The sequence below is a fragment of the Oenanthe melanoleuca genome, chromosome 12 (genome assembly GCF_029582105.1).
Source record: "Oenanthe melanoleuca isolate GR-GAL-2019-014 chromosome 12, OMel1.0, whole genome shotgun sequence".
Lineage (NCBI taxonomy): Eukaryota > Metazoa > Chordata > Aves > Passeriformes > Muscicapidae > Oenanthe > Oenanthe melanoleuca.
The window spans coordinates 19,275,818-19,296,089 of record NC_079346.1 but is presented as its reverse complement, the minus strand read 5'-3'; the positions used below and the strand labels follow the sequence as shown (position 1 = coordinate 19,296,089).

At 42.0% G+C, this 20,272-nt stretch overlaps 1 protein-coding gene across 1 annotated transcript; it reads left to right on the top strand.

Moving 5' to 3' along the window:
* The first annotated feature begins 22 nt into the window (after nt 1-22).
* Nucleotides 23-12,253, top strand: LOC130258316 (nuclear pore membrane glycoprotein 210-like). Its single transcript, XM_056501574.1, has 4 exons — nt 23-89; nt 7,722-7,853; nt 8,039-8,197; nt 10,223-12,253. Exons 2-4 carry the CDS (start codon nt 7,722-7,724, stop codon nt 10,298-10,300), a joined length of 369 nt encoding a protein of 122 aa, XP_056357549.1. The 5' UTR covers nt 23-89; the 3' UTR covers nt 10,301-12,253.
* The last annotated feature ends 8,019 nt before the right edge of the window (nt 12,254-20,272 follow it).

Sequence of the window (20,272 nt, the reverse complement as noted above, 5' to 3'; positions counted from 1 at the left end):
TGGGCCCGGCGGGTGCGCGGCGGCGGCGGCTGCGCCATGGGCGGCGGAGCGCGGCCCGGCCCGCGGAAGGGATCAGAGCGATTGGGGAGGTACGGAGCGCGGCCTCAAGGGCCTCGAGGAGAAACCGCACTAACGGCGGCTGTGCTCAGGAAAATACGATCCTCCGTGTAAAATGAAATGAGCAGTTGATACCAGTGGGTCTGCGGCAAAATGAGGAAAGTAAAGGTGAAATAGAGATCCTGCCTAACAGCAGAGTGGAGCCGTTGGTGATTTTGACAGGTCAGGATTCACCCCAGGGACAACATCACTGAATTCAGGCACACAAGAAAAATAAGCTAGTTTCAAGTCAAAAGCCAATTTCTAAGCATGGTTAACTAATCCTGCTTGAATATATGCAACAAGCATTTCTTAGACAGTTGTACAACTGAATCAACAATGTCATGAAAAGCGCTCTATCAAGAGCAGCAGTATCTATAAACCCCGGGATAAATGCCCGGAAGCATTCTTTTCTCTGGAGGAGTAATGTCTCTTTATGCGAGTCACTGATAAATGTCTTTTTTCTTAAAATATGCTGGCTTTGGCTTGACATTCAGTTTTGATGGATGCCTGAGCTTCACCTTGGTATTTATTTAGCAGCAGGAGACTGTTATACCATGAAAATATTCTATCGCTTTGACATTATCTTTTAATTAACATTTCTTTTGTTCTGGTCCTTTGTGTGCTCACCTCAGTATTCCTCCAGCACATTTACCTTTTCTTCCTTGTTCCTGACTACTTAGTACTTGGGACTTAATTAGAGTTTGAGTGTTTGGTTAACGAGCTACAAACATAGCTCGTTAATGTTTTAAGCCCTCCACGGGGCTTAATTTCTACCATGTTCTAATTTCATTTTCATTTATATTAACTATTACTTAAATTAAAAATCAACTGCAGACTAGTTTCCATATTTCTTGGATGTCATAAATTGTGTTGGAACACTTCCAGGGATGGGGACTCCACCACTGCCCTGGGCTAATGCTTGACGACTCTTTCCATGAGGAAATTCTTCCTCATACCCATCCTGGACTTTCCTCTGCACAACTTGAGGCCGTTCCCTCTCCTCTGTCCCTGTTCCCTGGGAGCAGAGCCCGACCCCCTTGGCTGTGCCCTCCTGGTCAGGGAGTTGTGCAGAGCCAGAAGGTTCCCCCTGAGCCTCCTTTTCTCCAGGCTGAGCCCCTTCCCCAGCTCTGTTCCCTTTCCTGAACATGCTCCAGCCCCTCGAGGTCTTTTTTGTCCTGAGGACACACTGCAAAAAGTTCTGAAGTTCTGTGATGGTGGAATCACTTAAACACGATGAATGGTGAAACAGGATAAGGGATTTTCCTTATCAAGAAACAGTGAAATTATGGGCTAAACTCAGTGGTAGCAAATTCATGCCACAAAGAAAGACTGTGGATTACTGGCATGACCTCTAGGTTACCTCCTACAGATGAAGCTATGTGATGCCAAGTTAAGAGCTGATGCAAACTCACAGTATTGCTTCGTTGAAAATTCCTACTTAGTGCCTGGAGCTGGGATCCCGCAGGAGTTGGGATAACCCCAGTGGATCTGATCAGGCCTGACATGTGCATCTCTCCTCCTGCACTGCACAGAGGCAGCTGAACTGCTTCCAGAGTCTCTCTCCTGTCTTGTCACGACAGCCTGTCCTCAGTAGAGGAAAAAAAGCAGTTCATGAATCAGCTCCTTTTGGTTCAGCTGAGATGCTAAACACCCATCATTAAAGGGCAAGACTGACATAAAAGCCATGGCACTAAGTTTGCCTTCAAACCTCTTTTGAGTTGAGGCTTTTGAAATAGGTAACATCAAGAAATCTGTTGATAAAATCAGGAATTAAACACTTGTAAAGAAACATACAGAAAAGGAATTTTTTAAAATTTACACGGGGACTTGATTTTCCTATTAAAAAATTTGAATAGTAACTCATTACATGAGTTGCTACAGTAATATGTGTTTCTCAAACAGGAAATAATATTTTGAGAGCCTATGCTACTTTAATCTCTTTGATCCTGGGGCCTTTGATCTGCCATGGGGTGACATGACTGAGATCAGGAATTTTCTTTGGTGATGTGTTGAAAATGTGAAATTACTGATTCCTGTAATCCAGCAGAGCAGAAAAAGGTCTGTGCTTTTTATAGCTCAGAAACTGATACAGCTTTCTTCCCTTGCTCAGAGCCACTGGAAATGTAAGGCTTGAATATTCCTTAAAGATACGATTCTTTTCCTTACAGTGAAGAAAAATAATTTCCTTCACTAATTAGCCTAAGGCCATCTCCCTCTCTGAATTATACCTAACTGAAATCCTCACTTTTTAACAATTTGGCATGATCTACAAACCACTGCTCTGTGCCTTCAGTGCCATGCAATTTTCAAGATGAGAGATGTGGGCTTACTGCAACAGAATTCAGATGGTACAAACCCCAGCAAGCGTTTCTCAAAAACAGTTTCATTTCAGATTCACTGGAGGGACTCAGCTCAGTGTCTTGAGCTGATGGCAAGTGGAGGAAGCCATGAGACTTCATTTACTCTCACACACTGTAAACCTCTGGAAGTCAGTATCAAACTGGAAAAAATTTTGTTTAATAAAATGAGGTGATGTCTGAAGCAAAAAAAGTTTTCAAACGTGATTCATTTGCAGGTCCCTTCAGAGGTGCAGTCTGCTACTCTCTGGCTGAACATGAACACAGTGAAGAAACACAATTAATTAATAACACATTCTCTGCTGCATCAGATTAATCTCCTAATTAATTTGTAACCATTCCCCCAGAACATACTTATAAATGTAGGTACGGTATACAATTGTTGCAATTTCATTGCCAACTACAGACACAAACTAAAGTCTGGTATTGTTATCTGTCAAAATAAACAGGATTGTGCAGCACATGTACAGTTTTCAGTCCTAAGAACGACTGGATACACAGAAATTGTTTTCATCTACTAATCAGCATGGTCAGCTGAGAACATTTAGTTGATATTTGACCTGTTCTGATTTTGAAGTGCTTTGATAATCTAAGTGATATTTAGTCTGTTTATAATATACAAGTGGTGAAGTGTAACGCACATTTCTTCTGCCCCATCTTTTCCAAGTATATTCAGAAGAAACACATTCACTCAACTGATGGGGAAAGTGTATTAAACACTGAGAAAATGGTTTAAAATACACTATTACACTACTTAGTATACTATTATACTATTTAGACTACTAGGAAAAGATTAACTCTTAGATTTAAGGACATTTTTAGTTTCTGATGGCCTCCTGCACCTTTCTCATTTACCATTGCTACAAAGGTATTGGACTTGATCAAAGTGGGGCTGGGGTAGGAAATGCAGTTTTATGTTCTAAAGATAATATAGAATCCCAGACTGGTTTGGGTAGGAAGAGACCTTAAAGACCACCTCATTCCAACCCCCTGCCTTGGACAGGGATGTCAGTCACTAGATCAGCTTGTTCAGTGCCTCATCCAGCCTGGTATTGACCACTTATAACCAGGAGAGGGATTTCTGCTACCAGCAGCACAATCATCATTTGTAATGACTTGGAACAACCTCTGCTGCCTCAACAGAAGCCCAGGGCTCAGGAAATGAGGTGTGGCTCATGGGAAGAACCATTGTGACACAAAACATACTCAAGACATTTCCAAACCCATTACTGCTTTTCACTATGTTCTTATTTCTGTGCTAGTTTTAGATTCATCAGCTGCACTCTAACAATGCCTCCAGAGATACCCTGGAGGAATTTCAGACTTGGTGTTCACCTGAGCATAGCTGAGAAAAGCAAGGGAACCACAGTAATGTGAAGCAGTGCTAAAGAACCTGGAGTTATTCCTAGCTTTGGAGTTTCCTAAGCTCAGAACTATTCAGAAACTCCTTCAGAGTCTAAGGCCTTCAGCTAAAATTCCTCACTGGCGCCGTGAGGTGTTCGCAGGTTTAGATAGGGATGTCTTGTGATAACCAGATTGGACATTTTATTTGTTCTCAACTATCACAGCACAATTCAGGCAGAAATTATCAGATAAGTGGCTTTATTTATTGACTTTATTACTACTGATCTGGAACTGGATGAGATGGTCACAGAAATCAGGCGGAAGAGAAAGAATTCTGCCGCAGTGCTTGCTCTGCTTTGTGCTCAGGAAACTCTTCAGGAAGCCAGGGATCTATGAAGTGAAGGTAATCCCCAGCAGCAAGAAAAGGAAGTGCCAGAGAAGAGCCTGCAGCTCTGAGTATCTACAGCAGGACTCTGTGGTGTTCTGGTGCGTGGCCAGAGGAGCTGTCAGAATCCACCCACAATCTGGTTGTGACACATATTGCTGCATCACACTCCCACATGTGATTTGTGTTTGTTTTCCTGAGCACAAGATAACATTTTGTAGTTGTATTGCAATAAAAATTCCTGCTGGTGAAGAACCACAAGATAGATAGAAATATGTGTATATTTAATATATAAAAATAGTAGAGGTGGTATTAAGAAATACTGGCTTTTTAGAAAGCTTGACAGCCAGGGATCCTTCATAAATATTAGATAAAGCTGATCCCTTCTGTTTTCCTCACCATCTTCCATATGACTAATAAATGCAATCAAAACAAAAGAAAAACATGTTTTTCAAGCTTCTTAGGAAAACTCCTCTTAATGTGTAAGGAGCAGCTCACTTGTTGTTTTTATTCCACTGGTAGTTATTTTGACAAAGAGGTTCTGATCACCCAGCAGTACTAAACCTCTGTCATTTCTCAGGCTAGTAGGCTGCTCATCAGCTGAAGGATGCCAATGTCCAGCAATTAGCATCCTTCTCATTTGGGAACCCTGATTACACTGATTCTTCTGTTAGTGCTGCATTAAAGATGGTTTATACCATCTTGATTCAGGGGATGAGGTGATTTAAAGCAGCAGCAGGGAGCAGAGACTTTTCTTACTTCTCTCAGTACCAGAAAAATCACCAAAATAACAGGTAAAAGCAATTCATCTCCCTGCCTGCTCACCTGCTGAGTGTTTCTGCTTCCCCACTCAGTCTTTCATTCTAATCAGTAAAATTAAGGAGAGTATTTGTTGCTCTCTGCAGTTTAATTTTTTTTTTTTTTTTCTTATGAAGAGATTACTGTCAAAGTGAGTTGTGACAGCCTGGTCTTTTCTACTGCTCCAGTTAGAATTATTCACCTGTATAAAGTCCACACTGTAATGCCCCAGCCTGCTCCATGGGTTTAAGGGAAGGTTGTTTGATTCATTCTCTCCTGATGGGTTGGGGAAATAGAAGCAGCTCCATGTGGCTTAATTTCTACCTGGCTTTAAAGCATGACAGTGATACATTCAGGGAAAGGATAACTCTTTAACAAAAATAAAAAAAAATAAAAGTAGAGGGGATGGCTGAAATATAAAAAGTATGCACTTATAACTATGAAAGCAAATTCAGACGCTTTGCATTTCAAAAGATGGAAAGTGCCTTTTTGTATGACAGTGTCTGTCATACAGTATACCAGGTTAGTTTTTATAGTGACAGAGAGGCAAAACCAGATGGCCAATTAAATGCTATGCAGTCACTAACTGAAGGAGTTGATTGTCTGTGGATATAAGTTACTAATTTCTCTGGGACATGAGCACTGTAGCAACTCTGCATAAGCTCTCCCAGACAACACCTGTGCCTGTCAGTGTAGATGGAAATCAGAGTTTCTGCAGATCTATTCTGCAGTTCAGTGAGCAAGGGAACTGCTTTACTTGCTTTCTGAGCTGCCATTTGACCATGAGTTTCTTCACTGAGGTCACCACCAAGTTTCAGTTCCTTCAGTGTCAATGTCTTGTGTCACTGGCTAAATTTGAGGTGTATCTTGACTTAATCGTTGTTCTTGCTGAGCACATCCAGTGTTGTGATTTCTTGTGCTCTTTCTGATGTCTCTTCAAGTGATTGGACAAGTGCTTCGCTGTGATGCCATTGTTGATTTAATTAATGGCATCCAAATGGCATCCACTGATAAGGACAGCAGAACAGAACAGCACTTCACTCTGAAAAGGACAGTGGAACAGAACAGCATAGTTTTGGAGAAATAGATAAAGGTGTAACTGAGGCAAACAGAAGTCATGCACAACACAAGCAGGAAGCCAGTTCAGCTCTGCAAGGCTGACAAAGGAGAAGTATATGCAAAACAATGATATTGTGCTTATTCAAAAGTGGGAGTCCAGGAACAGCCCTCTAAAAAGGATGTTGAAGACAGACCACAAAGAACAACATGAGAACTTCCAATAAGGGGTATGACTGTGTAAAATAAAATAATACATAGATATCAAATAAGCAGGCAGAACTAATGACTATGTAATCCATGTGTGTCATAAAAACTCTTTGCCCAACACTTGGGGCACATGATTAGAGGAGGAGTCCTCTGAGTGACCAGCACTGCAATAAACAGTGCCTGCTTTCTCACACTGGAACTGTGGTGGAAAGGTTCTATCTGGTCTCTTTCAGTATCACCACAAGGAGAGACCTTGATATCTTGAGGGTTCACCACTGCAGCTCAAGATTCATGCTTTTTGTTCTGAAGATAAGAGATGTACTAGTAGAATATTAAATATGGATTGAAAGTTCTAACTGTCCAGTGTGTGCACTGGCTTTATTTGCAACACAGTTGATTGTTTGAAGCCACATGGAATCAGCCTGCCAGTTTGGAGCAGGCATGGGGTCACTCCGCCATTCTGGGCCAGGCCATGGTTCAGTCACTCTTCTCCCTCTAAATCCACGTTTCACTGAAATTGTTTTGGGGGTTTTTAAGACAGACCTTTGATTTTCGTGCAGCAGGAACAGCAGCCCTGATGACACAGCCCAACAACCCCACAGCTCCTCCACACGGCTGGAGGTTGTGAGCATGGAGCCACTTGGGCAAGATGAATGCCCCCAAGCAGGGGGTGAAAATGAGTTGAACTTTAAGGTTCTTCCAATCCAATCCTTTTCTGATTCTCTGATATTAAATCGGAATTCAAAATAAGTTTACCATTGTACCAGATTCAAGGCCTGGTGAAACAGCATCGATCAATCTGGAGAAGTGTTCTCTCATCTTCATTCTGTTTGCAGTGGAGACTTCCTTTCTGTGTATGCTGAAAATCTCCAGCATGTCTATTCTAGCCAGAACAACAGATATTGCCATTGCTAAAACGTCTTTCTCTAATCATTAAAGCCAGCCCCAGGCCTGCTGTGAGTCTCTGAGGCAGAACTATGAAGGACAATCTCTGCCTATCTCATGCTTTTTGGTCAAGTGGCTGAGATTTCTCTCCTGGTTCTGTACCTGATCACAGTGAGCAGGAGGATGGTCATCTGTAGTAGCAGACAGAGTGCTGAGGAAAATAGGATCAGTTAGAACTTCACATTTCCTCACGTTTTCCCTGTGAGCTGATGGAAGGGCCAGTGATTCCAGCTCATTGATCCCAAGTAAATGAATTGCTTTGAAGATTAAAAATGAAACCATGAACATCCTTGTGTTGGCTGTTTGTAGAGCATGTACCAAATCAGAAGGAATCAAAATTGACTTTTGACAAGTTGGGGGTTGACTCTTCCATGTGATGCATCCTCATAACATAAGCAGCAGCCAAAACAATTTCTTCATGAGAGACCCCCATCTCTTGATCAGTGAATTTTAATTCTCTTTGCTATGGGCAGGAGTGTGGTTTGCATGCTGGCATTACCTAAGCAGGGCGGTTTCTCTCTTTGCAGATGCCAGTTTATGTCATGGGCATCACCAGCACTCAGACTCCTTTCTCCTTTGGCAATGCTGTGCCAGGGTTAACGTTCCACTGGTCTGTCAGCAAGAGGGACACTCTGGATGTTAGGACAAGGCACAGTGAGGTGAGCTCTGTGTGTGTGTGTAGTGCATGTGTGTGCAGCTTGGGAAAAGGAAACAGCCACAGCAGGGCAGTGCAGGGAGCACTGCTGCCTCTACTGCCTCTAAATGCAGGATCAGTTGTCAGCACCTCTGTGCCAACGTCTGGGCTTTCCATGAGTCCAACTTTAATCCCTTTCTCCTGTCCAAGGCTGCTTTTCAGCTTCCTGCAAACTACAACTTTGCAGTGGATGTTCATGGCAGAGTAAAGGGGAGGACAGGCCTGAAAGTTGTAGTGAAGGTCCTTGATGCTGCAGCCAACCAGTTCTACAACATGGCAAGAGAACTGTGTGATGAAATCCAAATTCAGGTAGGATGATTTTGTACACAGTTCATGTTTAAGTATCTCCTTCAGAACTGGATTGAAGTCTGCATCTGAAGTCAGGAATTTGAAATGCAGGAGTAGCTCCAGCTTTGGTTTATCTTTGAGCCCTTACTCTTGTTTGTATAATGCTCCTCATTTGGGCTCATTCAGTTCATGGGCTTGTGGGGGCAGGGGTCTTGGGTATATAAATTTTTCTGAGAAGGTTGCTGCCAACGTAAAGAAAAAATTTTTTTTTTCTTCATTGATTGAGAAGAGATTTGGGGGTTTCATATTCAATGCTGAATTTTCCCTGCTCCCTTACTGCTTGATCCTCACAGTTTGCTCTTCTGAGAGGGAGAAGGGCTGCTGGGAATGTGTCTGTTCCAAGGCCCAGGCCTTATGTGAGTTGAAATGTCTGAGTTTTTCAGTAACCAAGCAGTGCCAGCCCCAGTCCCTTCCCATCCAGCAGGAGATCTGGTGTGTGCCAGCAACAGCAGCTTCACCACCTCGTGTTGCTGCAGGGACCAGAGGGTTTTGTTTTCAAAACTAAACCCAGAAAAGCCAAGCAGTGAGCAGTGCAATCCCTGAGCCAATGCCCTGGGCTGTGCCCACAGCCTGGAGGGCTCCGTGGCAGATCCCAGCTCCTGGAAGTGCCCGTGTGGGACACTGTGGGATCTGCTCTGGGCAGAGGCTTCCCCTTGGGAGCTGCAGTCCTTGGGCAGAGATCCCAGAGAAGCTTTTCCCTCAGGAGCTGGAAGCGAACCCGCCACGAGGTGCCGGCTCGGCACAGCCGCTGCTGCTGCGGAGGGCGGGGGCTCGGCGCGGCCGCCGGGCGCTTCCCTCAGATCTGCGCCGCTCCACCTCAGCTCGTGGAACAATGGCCGCTGCAGGTTCTAACCAAGTCCAGGCTTAATCTCTGGTGTGCTTCGGCACTAGTGTGTTCTGTCATAGAACAGCAGTATGCTGTAAATCGCCGGTGGTCGGGGCAGCTGAGTCGCTGAGGGGAGGCGGCCCAGGGCGGTGGCTCGGCCAAGGCCGAACAGCAAGGGCTGTACAGAGCTTTCCCCCACCTCCTTCTTACTTCTCATTTCTCATTAAAATGTTCTGGAACAGCATGGGGAAACCCAGTAATGTGTAACTGTGTACTTTTGGGTTTTTTTAATCTATCAGACTTGTAGTGTGGCAAACTGGAATAGGTAGTCATCTAAAAGGCACAGCTGTGATCAGGAATTAGCATCCATGAGGGTTAAGGATGAAGAGGAAACTTCATTTTTAAGTGAAAATGCTTGAAATTCTGGGCAAGTTGTGTTATTTATGTCGAGGGAGTGTATTGATCCCTCAGGGGGCAGGAAATGTTACCTCTCAAAAAGGCACTGCCAGGAAAAAAAAAAACAAAAAACAGAAATTGAGTACTATTTAGAATTGGAGAGTGCTGTTGCCATTGCTGAAATGTCTTTCTCTAATCATTAAAGCCAGCCCCATGCCTGCTGTGAGTCTCTGAGGCAGAACTATGGAAGGACTACTCTGCCTATCTCATGCTTTTTGGTCAAGTGGCTGAGATTTCTCTCCTGGTTTTGTAACCGATCACAGTGAGCAGGAGGACGGTCATCTGTGGCAGCAGACAGAGTACTGAGGAAAATAGGATCAGTTAGAACTTCACATTTCCTCACGTTTTCCCTGTGAGCTGATGAGGGGAATGTGGTGTCTTCCCTGAGCACCAAGAGCAGTTTTGTTGCCAGAGGCTGCAGGCAAAGCAGGAGTGCATAATCTTAGTATTTTTTCCTCTAATATTTAAAGGGGGTGGCTTGAATGGCCTTACTTTCCCTCCTCGCTGAGTCCTAAAATCAGCACAGGCTCCATTGTCCACTGGTGCATTTAGCAGTATTAGCATCATTACTCCTACAACTATGGCCACTACCAGGGTGAAACCCGCAGGCGAGAGTTTGGAAAGCTCTGCTTACACTGAACCATCTTACTGTTCCTTCCTCATGTACAATACGTGTTACTCTAATCCATTTTTTATTGTTACAGTCACCAAGTGAGGGGACCCTTGGCTCAGCTCCAGTCTGGGTTCGCAGTGTGCAAACACAAGCCTGGGAGGGCCCATGAGATCTTGTCACCTGGGGACGTAGATGCCAGAGTTTGGTGGGTGCCTGCTGGTTGTGTTCAGCATGTTGGATAACACCCCTTGGAGCAACAGACCTGGCCATGGTTCACCTGACTCCTGGAATAGCAAGAATGTTTGGGTGACCTCATTGCACGCACTAAACCAAACAAAGTGGCACCAGAAACCGAAATACTACACCTGGCCGAAATACTGCACCCAGCAGTTCGATTTCTCAAAATTACACTGCTTGGTGTCAGCGGTTAGGTAGATATCAAAGCAAGCCAGCATATGGCTTGACAAAATCCAGATCTGGTTTTGCTTTGTATAGACTGTGCATGGCCAGGAATCCCCAGTAGAACAGTAGGAGGGTCTTGCACCATTGGACAGTTATGTACGGTGACACCCGATATGCCACTCATTGTAAACCACGCTGCACACCGTAGATTGCAGAGAGCACTGAACACGTTATCTGTGGATCATTGTGATGACATGCATTTAGGGAATGTAAGAAAATGCATAGTGGCTAGCTTATTTTTGCACTGGCCACTAATGTAGATGGCATTCACCACGCTACTTTGCAAATCCTTACAGCTATTGGCTTTTGTTATTATCCCATGGGCATGGGTGTGAAGATCTCAATGGTATGTACTGTATGAATTTGAAAGATGAATCAAAATCAATCCACAAACACATTAATGAATTAATGGAAACTACATAGGAGGTGCTTATACCGTGTTTGCTGTCTTGTCTGCAAAGGGCCCTGCAGAAGATGGTAAACACAGCATTTGTACGTGAAGAGCAAAAAGGGAGACCTGTAGGAGAATAGGAATGGGGCTGCAGTCAGCCTCCACCTCGATGAGTTAGAGCTGTGTCCTGGAACAAAACAGGTAACTTTGAGGGAGAAGAAGCGTGGAATGCAGATGTGTGTTGACATTTACAACAAGAAACAGAAATTTATAACCAATTGCAAAAGAGTTGAAGGCGCATGCACATAGTTTGTTAGCTAATGATAATGGCAAAAGAAACCTGTGGTTTGTGTGTGACATAGAGAAAAAGTATAAGAAGTTGTACTGTGAGATAATGAACTGCTGATGCTTGCCCCTATTTTCAGTGTCAGCCTTTGTCCACCATCACACTACAACTTTTCTGACTTGCAGAAATGTTAAGATTTGTTCACTAGTGGGGGGTCTTGGATGGGTGGATGTGACAGAAAAAGAAGTTAATTATTCTTCAACAGACCATGGTTTGAATTACATGTAGTAGATAATGTTTCAGGGCACACTCTTGAATACGAGAAGAAAACAAGCTGTGTATTTTCTAGCAGCCTATCCTCTGACAAGCTGTTACTGGTTTATTTGAATATTTGCATGACTGAACAGTGGCATTTGGTGAAAAAGAAAAAAATTTAAATAACGTTCTGGGGTTTTTTTCTTCTGAACGGATTTATAAGGAGACAAAATCCAGCATTTCCTTCTTTACAAATTAACCCAAATTGGAAGCTACCTTCACATAACCCCTTCTGAACACTTGCAGTATGCTTGATTTGTTTAAATTGCCAAGACAACCAAGCCTTTGGGGAGGCACCTTCTTCACAGTTTCAAGTGTGTTTCAGCTGAAGGCCAGAGGCACAGCATCAGTCATCAGAAATTACTTTTATTCAATTGTAAGTGCTCTGTTTATTTTGTATTATGCTGCCATCCCCTAGAAAGTTCCACAAAATTGTTGCATTCCAGGAGTTGGTGAAGGATGCTACGGTCCAGAGGCCCTGGGAAGAAGCACCCCTCTATAGGTTACAGTGATGTTCTCCCACAGTTCTCCACATTTCCATGCTAATTACCCAGTTACATCATCCCTATTCTCCTCCCCAGTTCTAGAATGCTCCCTGCTCCTAACTTCCCTATTGGCCCACGTTCCTAGCCACTCCTCCCCTGAATCACAGCTGGTTGTTCCCCTCAGTCCTGTTGCTCCACCCTCTGCTATCCGGTTTATATGCCTGGGCCCTCCATTGTTCTTGGTTCTTTGTCCCTGGTTCCCTTCTGTGTGTGGTCAATAAAGCCCCACAGGAATACCACACAAAGAACCCCTCCTGTCATTATTAATTTTGTTGACCCTCAGAAGATACAAGAAGGTGTGTGAGCGTCTGGTGCACCCTGAGCTCTCCCTTCTCATGGCAGAGACACTTTCGGGAAGGTGGTGGTCTTGGCTGCCACAACAAACCTCCCTGCATGCTTTGGGTTTGAGATGAACTAACAGATTCCTGAATAACACATCATTTGGAGCAATGTCCCTAGCAAATACCTCGCTCCAGAAATGAGGATTGGGAGTTACCCTGGCTGGGATTGAAAGCAGCTGCAGGTAACATTTTTGGAGATTGATGCTGTCTCCTGGCAGGGCTTCACTGTCCTTGCTCTTTGCCTCTTGCTGGAGCGCTTGGGCAGAGCTGACTGCTGCCAGTGATGCAGGCAGGGATAAGGGACGTTTGGCTGTGGCAGCATTTACCCGAATTTGATCTCTCCAGAGGCAGGATTCAGGACAGTATTTCCAAAGTGTCAACACTTCACTGTTTAAAATGCAAGCTGAGGCAGGTTGATGTCAACTCCAGTCCATGCATCTACTTCAGATACACTCATCTTACAAATCTCAATGAATTTACAGCAAAAGAATGCAATTTAACTGTGAACATTTGGAGGCCATGCAGTGTCCATGGATAAGGATATGCATAAGTGTGCTGAGGAGCAGAGCACCTGCAATTGGAAAGATGAATTTTAAAGTAATTTATAAAGTTAATAAAATTTTTAGATCCTTACAGCTGCTCTTTGCACTGAGGGAGTATCTTATGCCCTTCCAAATTGTTTTTTTAACTAAAATATGTCCTTTATAAGAAGATCTATGATTAAAAAAACAGCATAGTTAAGGGACTGAGATACTGCTTCCCATTTGAATTCTGAAGCAAGTATGGTTTCTTGCAAATACTATTCTTGCATACTGTCCTGCAATATAATTCATCTGTGTTGTTCACTGCATGAAGAAAATCAGGCATAAGCTGGAAGGAAAAAACACTTTATGGAGTTTTCAGTGTAATTTTTTTACTGGCATAGAATTACAGTCCCTAAAGCCAAGCAGGTGCAACATGAGATCTGAAAGAGAACTCCAGAAAGGTCAAACAGAATGTGTTCTGAGCTCACAACAAATGATTACATCTTATTGCAAAGCTCTAGAATGGATAGTGTAGAGTGGATTTTTTTCTTGTTTGTTTGGTTTCTAATGTGGTGTTTAAATTTAAAAAACAGGGCTATTCATCATTTATACAGAAAAATCTCATTTGTCTTCTGCTTTTCACCAAGTGCTTTCCAGTTTAGAGACCGTCACTTGATTGTAATTAAACCAAATGTTAGTGAATAATTCAGTACCTTTTTTCTTTGCCCCATCCTGTTCATCAGTTAGAGCCAAAAGGCTGCAATTTTCCAATAATAACAAATCTTTAGTAAATTATTAGCAATAATTAAAGACTCAAAGCTGTTATAGCAGCTAGTTAGGAACAAAGAAGATTCTGTTTGTGAAATGAGAACAAATAAGGAAAAAATTAATTTCTCATCAACTTAAATATTTCTAAAAATGTAAGCTTTCATACAGTGGACTCCTGGGAATCTCTTTGTAATTTCATTTCATAAACGCAGAGCTTAAATTGGCATTCTTGTAATTAATTTACACTATTACGTAAAAATATGGGGAGAATAATTCACAGAGAGAAACTGCATAGTGCAGAGATTGCTTTGAAGATTTTTTCCTCTTTCTATGAATTATATCAGATATGTAGTTACATAAATCAGAATGGCACTTTGGAGTCTTTTACAGTTTGAGGTGCTTAAAAGATCTACAAATTTTAAGTACAACTCAGTGATTATAAAATTAGCCAGTATTGTGCTATATGGAGAATCTTCTATTTCTTTTCCTGTGTTTCACACAACTCTTCACAAACCTCTAACATGAGAAAAAAAATTAACATTCTAAACTAAAAGTAAACTAAAATGAGCAAAAAAATGTACGAATTGCATGAAAATCTGTTGACAAACACTGTTCTGTGGTTTTGGGTCTGGGTTACACCAGAACTGTAAAGAACTGTTTGGCACTTCCACTGAGGAAAAGTTCAAATTGAGGTTTACTGCTGGAGCAGAGTTTGTGTGACAAAGATCCATAGTCATCTGGATTCCAGTGCTTGCGGTGTGAATGAGCCTGGCTCCCAGCGCAGCATGGGAGGTGCTCATGAGCTTCTGAGGGGATCCCCCTGTCTCTTCAAGGCCCTGGTAGTGCTATGCAGAGAGCTGATCTGAGAGTGAGAACTTACTCACAAGGACCCACAACCAGTGAGAAAGGAGAGCACATACATTCCCAGGATCCCAAGAAGAAACATTGCTAAATCACATAAAACCTGGTGTGGCCCAGCTGTTGGCTGATGAGAAATAAAATGGCAGATGGATGTCAACCTGCTCAGGGAGATCACACAGGAATAGAAGCAGCTGATGACACTTTGTGGGGAGCAGCTCTTCTCTGGGTGAGAACAGTCACCCCAATATTCACTGCATGCACTGATCTCCAGAATGGAGGGCAAAGGGAGGCAAATGACCTTCACAGGTTCTACACATGCCAGCATGAGTTCTGACAATGGGCTTCCAGCTTCCTGCCTCAGCAACAAAACACATCTAACAATGAATTTAGGAATTGTTAGAGACATGGCCCTCTCCTATGATAGATCTCAGGTGAGTGGGAATGACCTCAGCTTATTGTAAAGTTCAAAGGAAAACAGGAACAAATGTTTTCCCACTGTATTTTGGGTCTTTTCTAGACCATTTCTTTTTGTATTCCATCACCTTATTTAGCTTTTGAGTGCTGCTGGGCATTGAGAAGTCTGTAATTGTGCTGGGTGTTCTTTTTCCCTTAGCAGTTAGTGAGAAGTTAGAACAGGGCCCTGGGTACAGGCAGTTCAGATTTGCCAATCTCCCGTGCTCTCCCCTGCATTTGTCAATGTCTGAGTTTCACCAGCCATTATGCTGCCAATTTGCCTAGTTCTGTTCCCATGAAGTTCATCACAGCCCTCTCTTAGGAAGATAAATAATTTTGTCATCTGCAAATCCTGCTGACCTCATTTTTCTGTTCTACACCTCATTTCTGCCTTTCTGGATAATGAATGAGTGTATTAAATGCTAACTACAGTCCAGATCCTTGGGACATACTAATATTAACCTCCTACTGAATTGAAAACTGACAGCCTAATGAATCTCTAAACTCTTTGCATAAGAACAACAGTGTTGACACAGGGAAAACCAGGATGACTTGTGATATACTCCTCAGCTGAAGAAAAAAACCAAACCAAAACCCCTCCCAAAACTCTGCAAGTGCAAGTACCAGCAATTTTCACTGAATTTAATTATGGGCCTTGGGAAAAAAACAAGCTACATGAGGAAAAAAACAAATCTAATTTAAAAAATGGGGAAAACCACCTCAGTATTCCTGTTGCCTTTGCTGTTTACAGAATCACTGAACTATAAAACAGTACCTTAAGCATTTTCCTTCCATCAAATTGCTAAAATATCCTTGGAACATCAAAGCTCGTTTAGGTATTTGATCCAGAGGGGACAAGGTAAGCATTTAGAGTTAATCAAGCCTGAAGTCAAAGATGAGCAAGATGAACCAAATTGATGACTACTGTAGTTGTAATCATGCTGGCAGAACATGCTGCCTTGTCAAAGTCATTTAGATTTTTCTGGATATCAGAAAAATTCCTGCATTTCTCTGGCCTTTTGGGATAGTATCTATAGTGGACATTTCTGGAAGCAAAAAATGCATTTGGAACAGACATCACCAAGCCACATAAAAAGGGCAGCTTCTTAGTGTTCTGCTACTGTTATAAAAACTAATATATTAAAACTTAGATGTGTTATAAACTTCAGAAGAAAGTCTAGAGTTATTCCTGTAACTACAATGCTTCAGCACCTAAAATGTGTAATTTATACAGCAGCTTTAAAAACTGTAATTAGTGTCTTCCAAGTACAAATCATCTTGTTTGAACTTTGTCCCAATGAAGAGGTAGAAGAATACAAAAGATGTTAATGAATATTCACATGCTTCTGAAGTGAATCTCCTTCATGCGTGAACATTTTGAGAGACCAAATTTTCTTAGCACAGACCTTCACAGAAAGTGTGCAGGTGTAATCATGCATTTAATTAAAAAATTATTAAACTAAACCTGTTAATAAACTAATAGGTCTCTCCAGCGGAAACCACAATGTCTTCTTTGGGAAGTCTGCCATGTTTTACTAAAGTTTTCAGTAAGTTCTATTGAAGAAGATTCCTTTACTCAGGTTAGAAGAGTTTACAAAATGCTTGACCTTTAAAATCACCATCCTGTGCCTCATTGTCTGCAATGAATTTGTCTCAGGGACGTTATATTTAACCTTTTTATTTGTTACAAATCTTCAGTTGCAAATTCACATCAAAGACAACTTTTTTGCTCCATATATTAATTTTTTCAGTGTTGAATATTCCATTCCCCACAGTAATTTGATTGGTAGGTGGCTTACCTGGAAAAGTGACACTGAAAGGATTTTAGGAGACAAAATAGCCATCAGGGAACCTGAGTGCAGTCTGTACATGATCTGTTACATTCTGTGGTGTATCGCAGCACCTCCTGCTTTTTCACTGACATTCTACTGCAGGAAGTGATGTCTCCTTTGAAGGACTCACTGTGCACGTAACAGAATTTAGGTTACTTCAAGGTTGGCAGGACAAGTTGAATTTTTAGTACTTTTGTATATATTAGAATGAAAAAATAATTATTTTAAATGAATACATGCATTTTTTCAATTGGAATGCACACTTTCTAGTGTCTCTGCACCTAGAGAAGTCTGAGATCTTTGTCATTTAGGTACAGAACCCTCTAGATCACTGCCAGTGCTGAGATAAATGAGACCAGAAGACTTCTACATTAAGAGAACAGGAAAAATAGAAAAGATGATGGGATTTTATAGGTCATCCCATATTGTTGTTTAATGCATAAAATACAACAAACCGATTCAGAAGAGTGTTAATGTTTAAAACAGACTCAAAATTATTGTACTTGACTGCCTACTTAATATTTGTGAGGTGTACATAGCATAATTTGCAACCAAGTAACCTTGAAAAGACCAAATTCATTTTTGTTAGTACTATTAACTAAGTCATTAAACATACTCGCATGCCTGCTTGTAGATTGTATTCATTATTTTCAGGATTTAGACTTCTGTGTTCTGCTAAATTTCCCTGATGTATTTAAAGCAGAAACAAAGGTTGGGATTTTTGTTTGTTACTTGTCTCATCTTGTGAATTCTCCTCACTCCTGCATTCATTGAGTTGCTGGGTGAATAGCTCATTAATGTGATTTCTATCTGTGTACAAAGGCACAGGGCAGAAGCACTGTTACGTAACAGCTTGAAAAGACACCTATAAATAACCTCCTTTAATAACCATAAATTTACATTAGAAAGGTAGATAAATTCTGAAGCAAAAACCGTTTATTTTTATCTGATGCTGCTGTTCCTTAATCTCAATGTTATCAGACTCATGCTGCATAAATTAGTGAGGTCTTGGGGTTTCATACCATCTGGGAAAGTGTTGCATATCTAATGGATTTATCCGATAGGAACAGGGATCTGAAGAGCTGCATTTCTCTGTGGGGACTCAGTTGTACCTGGTTCACATGGGAAACTCCCGGCAGCATCGCTGGCAGATGAGGCTGTGCAAAGAAAGGCAGGCTTGGCTCTTATTTTACCCATTTTCTAAGCACAAATGCTCTTGTCTCAGTAACCTGAAGGAACTCAACCTCAATCAATTTTAAATATTCTTTCCTTGACACCAGTAACTGCCTGACTTAATTTTGGACATTTTCTGAATTGATGCCTTTCGTTTGGCCTAACACCTTGAAAGGAAAATCCCAGCAGGATAACCAAAATGTTCAGTTTTATAGTTGCTGTCAGTCCATCATTACCCCTGTAGAAAGCAGTAGTAAGGCTGAGAGAGTGTTCTAATAAAACCTTCTATAGGTGTATGAAGATACAGAAGTCTGATTGTAAAAAGTAAACTGAACGTGATTACTGGTGGGGAAAGTGATAAAGAAATGAAAGTGATAAAGAAATAAGTGGAAAAGGGCTGTTCCTGTACTCTGTACGTCTCCAATAGCCATGGGGAGGTAATGCAGTGCACTGCCTCCTCCTACAGCTCAGTTTCTGTAGGCAGCAGGAGCAGCCGAGCACAAACGCGACCCGGAGGCAGAACCTCTCCCGTGCTCCTGGGGGCAGGATCCGTGCCGGGCTGGGGCTTGGGGCAGCCTGGGAGAGCGGGATGGGGGTGGGATGGGCTTGAACGTCCCTCCCAACACGAACCCGGGATTCTCCGAGTTTTCTGCCGGTGCGAAGGGACACCGGCTTAAGTGCAACAACCTCTGTTGTTGGGTTTTTAGGTACGTTTTAATATATTGGATACTTTACCTACTTCTTTGACTCAAGTTCCTTTGGTGAAGATACTTTGCAAGGCTTTGCAGCTGTGGGGGTGGAACCAGGAAGCAAATTAGGCAGAAAAAAGCCCAGCAATGAAAGCCATTGAGTGGGGAGTACAGTACAATCCATTTTTCTCAGTGCAATATATAACAATAACAATACAGAGTCATAACAGTGCAATAAAAGAAGCTGCTCAGTCAGGAAATACATGTATTACATACATCTGTATTGTATATTCATACATTATATGCATAATTTGAGCTCAGTGATAGGTAAGACAGACAAGGGAGCAGCAGCCTGACAGGGAGGAAGAAAGCTGACCATCTTTCCTAGTGATCTTTGCAGGATACTGTTCTGTTCTGAAGCATAAACACAGACAGCATCAGTCAAAAAAAGAGGCCCATTGCTGCTATTCTGTTCTAAAGTTACTATTCCCAGACCACCTTCTTTGTCAAGTCTATTGACCTGCCCTTTTCATCTCCTCCTCAGCACGGTGTAGGCAACTCCCCGTTCTCTTCCCAACCAGAGCTGCATCCCTACAGGAACAGGCATTTCATTAACTATATTACTAGTGCTTGTCAGTCATTCTTCAGCCTTTAAATCAAACGTTATCTTATTTGAGAGGTTCGGGAGTGTTATAATGGAGAATGGTTTTCATCATTCTACTGGGTGAGCCCTGATTCTTTCAGCTTAATGAAACCGTTCTTACAAGTATATTGTAGATGATGTATTCGGCTGCTGAAGCTTCACAGAGCTGGCCCTACACTGCTAACACACAAGTGCAGAGATACCTGCAGGGGTTAGGACTGGAGCTGGTTTGAGTCAGCCTCAGCCAGTACACTTTAAAAACGACCCTCCACACCTCCTTGCCGTAGCATTTTGCTGAAGTTTCATTTTCTAAGTTGCCTTTATTCAGAGTTGTCTTTGTTGTTTGGTTTTGGGTTCTCGGGGGGGGTTGTTTCAAAGATGAGTGTTTAAAATATTTTAAATTACTCAGACATTTAAAAATATGAAATGCCTGAAAATGAAGCCAGGTGTTTCTTGTCCAGATGGCCCTTCATCGCTGTGCCATTCAAATATTTCCTTTTCTTGAACAAGGATTTAAAAGTATTTCACTGCCAATAGATCACCTCATAAGATATTGATAGACTTTTTTCTAGCTTTATGAAAAATATATTTCCCTCCAAAATTGATAGATTTTAAAGATTTGATCCAAGTACGTGTCTCTTTGATTTCTTGGCAGTGTTTTCAGGTCTTCAGACCAAGTGAGTTTGTAAAATCTTTCAGTAATTTTCCCCCTTTTATTTTCATATTCCAGTAGAAACATTATCAGCACCTGGTGTTTTGTTATTTATTGCATGTATTTTGATTGCCTCGAAAATCTCTTGAAATTCTTCCACAAAAGGCTCAGCTTCTTAGGGAACAACCATTTATTGTTTGCCTGTC